This window comes from Pundamilia nyererei, unplaced genomic scaffold (assembly GCF_000239375.1).
Source record: "Pundamilia nyererei isolate P.nyererei 1_Seehausen unplaced genomic scaffold, PunNye1.0 scaffold00252, whole genome shotgun sequence".
Lineage (NCBI taxonomy): Eukaryota > Metazoa > Chordata > Actinopteri > Cichliformes > Cichlidae > Pundamilia > Pundamilia nyererei.
The window spans coordinates 5,809-13,051 of record NW_005187653.1 but is presented as its reverse complement, the minus strand read 5'-3'; the positions used below and the strand labels follow the sequence as shown (position 1 = coordinate 13,051).

The 7,243-nt window shown below is 41.5% G+C and overlaps 1 protein-coding gene across 1 annotated transcript in view; it reads right to left on the bottom strand.

Moving 5' to 3' along the window:
* Positions 1-6,619, bottom strand: part of LOC102199142 (bcl-2 homologous antagonist/killer-like) — a 42,981-nt gene extending 36,362 nt beyond the window's left edge. The window contains exons 1-6 of the mRNA XM_013915053.1: positions 6,522-6,619; positions 6,352-6,439; positions 6,213-6,243; positions 1,672-1,836; positions 1,256-1,394; positions 810-904 (exon numbers count right to left, since the gene is read on the bottom strand). Of these exons, the coding sequence (XP_013770507.1) occupies positions 810-904; positions 1,256-1,394; positions 1,672-1,836; positions 6,213-6,243; positions 6,352-6,379 (458 nt within the window). The 5' untranslated portion in view covers positions 6,380-6,439; positions 6,522-6,619. The remainder of the gene's footprint in view (positions 1-809; positions 905-1,255; positions 1,395-1,671; positions 1,837-6,212; positions 6,244-6,351; positions 6,440-6,521) is intronic.
* Positions 6,620-7,243: the final 624 nt, after the last annotated feature.

Here is a 7,243-nt window from a genome sequence, read left to right as displayed (position 1 = left end):
GGCCCCGCCCCTCCCTGAGCCTGGTTCTGCTGGAGGTTTCTTCCTGTTAAAAGGGAGTTTTTCCTTCCCACTGTTGCCAAAGTGCTGCTCATAGGGGGTCATATGATTGTTGAGTTTTTCTCTGTATCTATGAAGCGCCTTGAGGCGACTTTTGTTGTGATTTGGCGCTATATAAATAAAATTGAACTGAATAGAAATGAGTTTCTTGTCATGTTGGAAGTTTGAAATAACTCTCTGGGTTCTCTTTGCTTGCCCTCCTCTCTCCTCCTTTGTGACTATGCAATTTAATTATAGTTACCGCCAATTTAAGAGCAGGTACGCTAACATAAACATTACTATACAGATATTAACATAAACAAAGAATCAATGTGACGCACTAACTGTAAAGCTTACGTCTCACCTCCAGGGGGCAGTGCTTTGGACATTCTGCATTTAACTTTATTTTCTGCAAAATGCTTTCACATTTTTTTAAATCTCAGTTTCCATTTTCTTCTGTCCTCCTGTTTTGCTGTTCGCGATGATGATCTGATATCCTCGTGCTGGCGTTGTTCCCACATCATCATAATAAATGTTGTTCCAGGTTCAACATTGCAAGTGACCAGTCACATTGTTGTGACGTCATACTTCTGCAAGCCAAGCGATTCATTCATTTATGAAATTTGAATTTTGCCAGGACAACATGTATAATGCTTACAGTTTGTTTTTTAAGACTTTTTTTCCGAAGTCGCAAAAGTATGACGTCACAACAATGTGACTGGTCACTTGCAATGTTGAACCTGGAACAACATTTATTAAGATGATGTGGGAACAACACCAGCACGAGGACATCAGATTGTGCCTTCTTCTTGGTGCAGTCTTGGCAGACAATATAAGCGCTACTCCCCCAATAGCTTCCTGTAGTGTACTGCAGTTACAAAAATACATTTACGTGGTATTAGTCTAGTGTTGACAATAAAATTCACATTTTTGTAGTCGACATCATCGATTATGATCATTGCAGACCTACTGTAGACTACTATACTGTTTTGCTCCTCTGGCACACAAACTGAAATCAGCTGACTGTAGAACTCATAAGCAGAATTGATAGGCAAGCTGAATAACAATTGAAAGGACCTGAACTACCAGGAACTGCTTCTGTAGAAAACTGGTTCTCAGTTCCCATCCCTACTAATGATGCTAAAATAACAATGAAATCATTAAAACAATAACGACTGCTTTAGATTCTCAGACGTCCTGGAAACTGAAACCAACTCACCTTGACAGCAAGCCTGCCGGCTACATAGATGAGCACAGCGATTCTCTCCCAGGTGATGCCGTCCTCAAACACTTTGTCTGCCACTCGTCTGAAGTTCTCTGACTTGGAGCCAGAGCCAGAAGCCACACCATCTATCACACTGCAACAGAACAGCCACAATGTAAGCAACCTGTTTTTGAAAACACGTAGAGCCCTTAAAATTGCATTCTGACTGACAGACGTTTCTAGTTTATGACAGAGACATGAAACACTTGTCTGCACACCACAACTTCCATCAGCAGGACGTCTACTTAATCAAACTGTACACTGTAAATGCTTATTGAGCCAACATTAATCTGCTGCATTCATCCAATATACTACAGTGTTATTGTACTAAAGCAGTCTCCTAACATGAGATCTGAGGATGAAAAGCTCACTCTTGAAACTCTTGGTCATGCTGCACTCTGTCACCGACGATGCGTATCATTTTGCTCAGCTGCTTGACCAGCTTCTCCTCCTGCTCAGTCTTCCCCTCCACAGTCAGTGGAGTGAGAGGCGGGACATCCTCTGAGGGCACATCCTTCAGCTCTTCCTCTATGACTCTGTTAGAAAACACACAATTAGGTACCCGTGACCCTAACTCTGAGCTTAACATGGCTTCTTAGACTAATATTAGCTAAACAGTGTTCCCACTCAGAATCATTAAGGTTTTTGACACTTTACATTACACATTTACTGTGGAAAGAAACGGTTAAAGTGCATTTTGTAAGGACAACGCTGGCAAGCACAACAAAACAAAAACACGTGACATCCCTTTCCTATTGGTGGAAAAATGTACCATGTTAACCAATCAAAAAATAATATGGCAACTTGTGACATTTGATTGTTTAGGAAGAGGAGAAAGTTTATAAGTGATGGTGGCGAGGGAGAGCAAGCGAGCGATATCCATAGCAAGTTTTGAGACGAGAGAGATTTGTGGTGTTTAGTGTGTTTAGAGTGGGTTGTGCTGTCTTGTGTAGTTAGTGTGTACTGTAGTTATTGTTTTGTGTGTCAAAACGATGAGGGCACTGCTGAATGTCACAGCTGCTGCCAAAAAGTCACCAAAGGCAGACGGTGATGTGAACGCTGTCTGCAGGTGGAACACAGGTTAGGGCTGCTCAATTAATCGAATTTTAATCTCGATTACGATCTGGGCTTTCAACGATCATTAAAAATGACTGAGCCGATTATTAGCCCCTCCCTCAAGCTTTACTCTCACGCTGCTCCATGTGGCAAATCGAGTGCACCTCTCTGCATTTCGAACACGTGTCACAACAACTAAGAGGACCCGAGGGAAGCTCGGAAAGCTCAACAGAAGTTATTTGGAGAGTGACGGCTGTTGGTTGAACAGAGGTAAAAAAACTTCAGTGGTGTGGAAACATTATGGGTTCAGTCAGACGTGGATCAAGTAGACACAGTGTGTAAACTTTGCTACAGTGTAGCTGCACCACAGAGCAACACTGCAAAGTTCACTAAACATAGACGTTTACATTTTTCATTTATTTTTATATTGCAAACATTTGCACTGTTATCAGTATTTGCACTGTTTTATATTATTTTTTGACAATCTTTAAAGTCATTATTCAACACATTGTTATTGTTAAATAAATATCGTCAAATAATCGAGATCTCAATGTCAGTGAAAATAATCGTGGTTATCATTTTTGCCATAATCGAGCAGCCCTAACACAGGGGGAGTGTTTTTCAGGCCTGCTGGTTTTAGGCCTGTGATATGGAAACTAGGAACACTCCTCTGACGCATGCCTCCCCCAGTCCACTAAATATCAAATCCCCCCCCCCACCACGATGTCCATAATCTGCCTTACTAGAAATACTGAGATCAATTTCAGTAAAGGTTACATTTGTATCCTCTAAGCAGAATGCCAAAGACTGCGTGGTCAAATGTTTGTTCACGTCAGACGTATTTCCCCTCTTTGTCTTCAGTGTTAGCGTCATTACTAAAAAAACATTATTACACATCTTACGGAGAACTTAAAAGGAATGCAGTAAGTTACACCCATGAGAAAGAAATTCATTATACTACTTGTTACATTGTTTTCATGTTACTCTGAAGCACACCGTCTCATAATTAAAGATTAACAATATAAACGTGCAGGCCCGTAGGTTTATATCAGCAGCACAAATCACTCTCCTAATGAGGACACATGTGATCTTTCTCTTAGTATTTAGGTATGAACACAAAGCAACAACACAAATCAGCTGATGTGATTAGCTGTGGTATAATGGCATGTGGTAACCTGTGATGCTGTGAACTGTTTGGATGTACTTGGGAAAAGAGATTATTTTATTGGACAAAATACAGTGATTGCATCGCTAACTGCACAGCTACTGTACGGCATCTCATCTCCATCAGCAATGAGCGCTACCACGGTGTCGTCAGCATATTTGACTTCGTATCAAGTACTTTTTTAGTACCTGGTTCCCGGGTGAGCAGGTACTAAAAAAGTCATCAGTCAATGCGTCTCGTTCACCAAAATCAAAGCCGCCATTTTTGAAACCTGGAAACGAGAGAAATGGCTGAAAAGCAACACCGTGATCCCCGAGTCTGATGAACGCCACAGACCAAGCAGCAGATATATTCTTGCCTTGAAATCCACCTTTGTTGTAGCGCCTGCGTCGCATGTTATTTACGTATTGCTATGACGACAGCCACGCACATTACAGTGCTCTTCTGTAATGGAAAACCAGTCGATCTGAGTAGATCAGCGGGCCCCAACATTTTTTGCTCCACAGACGGTTTAATGTCAGACAATATCTTCACGGACCGGCCTTTAAGGCGTGGCAGATGAATACAACAAAATAAAATGATCCGAGACAAAAACTGTGGTACTTTGTAAATATAATAATAAACTAATTCACTGTGTAATTGTGTACATTTTTTAGCAGCTTCCTCCTGAAGTGCGCCAACAACACTGAGAGTAACGTCCTCCTCACTGCCCCTTAATGCTCTCTGGTCGCTATGGTAACGTGTACATATTTCTTTCAAAATAAGACACACAACTACAACACGGGAAAGACCCAGGGGAACAGAGTTAACGATAAAACCCCTGACAACCATAAATTTCACACCCGAGCCTCAACTCTCGCGGCCCGGCACCAAACGACTCATGGAGTAGTACCGGTCCGTGCCCCGGGGGTTGGGGACCGCTGGAGTAGCTACTAAAAGGGGATATTGATCGAGGAGCAGGTAGCAAGAGGAGTCTGAAGGCAGTTTGATGGTAAGGATGTCTGGGGTTATGATGTTCAATGCTGAGCTGTAGTCCACAAAGAGCATCCTGACGTAGCTCTTCCTGTTCTGCAGATGGCTCAGTGCTCTGTGAAGGTTGCTAGTGATGGCATTCGCCGCAGATCTGTCCCACTAGTAGGACACATGTTGGTGAAATTTGAAGAGTACAGATTTCACACATGCCTTATTAAAGTCCCCAGCAGCAATATGGATGCCCTCACAAGGTAGCTAGAAAAGGGCCTACACTGAATGGACATGGGCTCTAAGTCTTGTGAGTAGTGACCTTTTATAAATGAAGGTTTACTTTAAGGTTTTGCATAATCAGTGTTCATTACTAATGCTGTACTGCCCTCTACAGGATTAACATCAATTATTTTTTACTTAAATATTCAGCTGGGATAAGTGATGGTGGAAAGACTGTTACTGTAGTTACAGGAACGACAAAGCAGGTAAATATTAGAAAATAACATGTACTTAATTTTGTATATGCTATTAGACAGATTTACTAAGTGAGGAAAATTACTGTGAAGTCACAATCACGGGGTGATCTACTGACAGCGCGCTAATTTATATACAAAGATGCAGCCAGTTGTCAGTAAGAAGCAACATTCTGAGAGCGCACCGATTATATATAAACCAGTATAGATGTGAAAGTGTTTCATGAAACAGCGAGGCAATTCAGATTCAAGCCAGGAGGATGAATGAAAAGCATGCGTTTGATATAAGAAACAGCCCTGGAGCAAGGATTTTAGGATTAGGACTCAGATGCAGGAAAACAGCATAGGATCAATGTTCCCAGATGTATCTAATGCAGGAAAATGTCCAAACACCGGGGAGGTTGCAGCTGGCATGTCAGCCTCATCAACATAAATTCGTTCTGTAGTCAAACCCTGGTGTTAGTTCACACAAAGAGTGTTTTTAAAGCTATTTCAAAGGATGTTCTAAACAATAAATAACTGATTCCAGGATAGTATATATGTCAGGATGGAATACGAAGTGCTGTACAATTACTACAAATGATCCCAAAAGTTTGATTCTGTTCATCTGGACGTAGCGAATGAAGAATGGCCCGGGAAACCTGCAGACTGAAGAAGTCACCTGGAAGAGCGACGAAACATTTGTCCCACTGAAAACGTCCAGATGAACAGAATCAACCTTTTGGGATTTACGTACCTGGATGATTGAGTGTGCATCAACACATACTAAAAATTAGATTACATATGTTAAGAGATTTGACATCTATACTTAGCCTGTAGAAAGAGGTCAATAATTCTATGACACAGTTCTTTTTATGACTGGTGCGGTTTACGTGCTTACAGTTCCTGTAAGATGAAAATGAAACTTAATTCAGATAAGGACTTGAACAGGGTTGGGTTAAAACGTATTATTAAGTGTTATAATTAATACAATATCTTCACATGAGCTACCACAGGAATAAATATGTTTAAAAATGTCTAATGACTGAATAATTCTATCAAGAGTTTTAATGATGAAAGACATAATCTTACTGCTTTCCTTAGTTACTCAGAAAAGCAGTGTAACCCCAAAGTCGTAATCACTTTTACTGTGCTCCAACAACTTAAGGAACCAAAAAAGATTTATTGTAAAACATCACTGAGCACTTTGTGGTAGGTGGTTAAAGAGCAAAGCGACTGGGAAAGAGCAACGATGAAAGCATAGAACGGAACTCACTCTTTGATGAGGGCTTCCCCGATTCTCTCATCTGTGGAAGATAAAAACAGAACAGGTCCGTGTTGTCCGTAGTTACACTGCAGGCGCAGTAAAAAGCAACAATGACACAAGAAGTCATCTGCCGGTAAGGCGAGCTTACCTGACATGCCGTTCACCGCGCACGCCATGGTTTGAAGAGAAGTTTAATGAATGCGAAACTTCCTGAACAAACTCTGCCGCTTCTTCCTCTGAAGTTACATGAACCTTTGTCTGATTAATTAAACTAAGCAAAACACAACAACAAAAAACACCTAAACAAAAACAATTTACCACCAGCACGCGTCAGCTGGAGTTTCGTCGAAGTTAGAAAAGCCGACAACTGTAACAAACCCACAGCCCAATCCCGATCAGTCAACGTCATCAGTCGCCGCCCGAGTACGCTCAGAATCCCCGGATGTGTCGTTGTTTTTGTGCCACTATTCTGAGCGCACGTAAAAAAAGTTTGCAGGTGCAAGTGTTGCATTTTCAGGAGAAATTTATTTTGAGCGAAGAAAAGCATTCCTGCGTGCAAACTGTATTTCAGTGTTTGCTATTATCCACACACCACACAGCAGCCCCTCTCCTCACTTTTTGCACTTGCGCTTCCTCGCGATGTGTCGCTCGCGCTCTCAACATTTCTGTACACCGTTATATTTGTGCCACAAAACCAGCCAATCACAGACTTGGATGCAAAAATATCCCATTGGTTGTTTTGGTCTCCAATCAGCTCGAAATGACGAAAACAGGGACATAAATCTGGTGCTATAAAATGCACTCTAGCCCCTTTCTCTAACTCTTCAGGCTTGACCTGAGGCCAGTAGGTGGTTGCCATGGTAATGAGAGTGTTGCCTTCAAAAGTGTCATCTTTATACAAGCAGCTGTCTGTCTCTGGACATGTCCCTGAAAAGGATAAACAGAAAAGAATGGATGGATGGATTTATTATCCCTCTCAAATATGAATCAAACAAAAGGTGAGTAAGAATGATTATATATATGTTTTTCTTGTGGTGGTT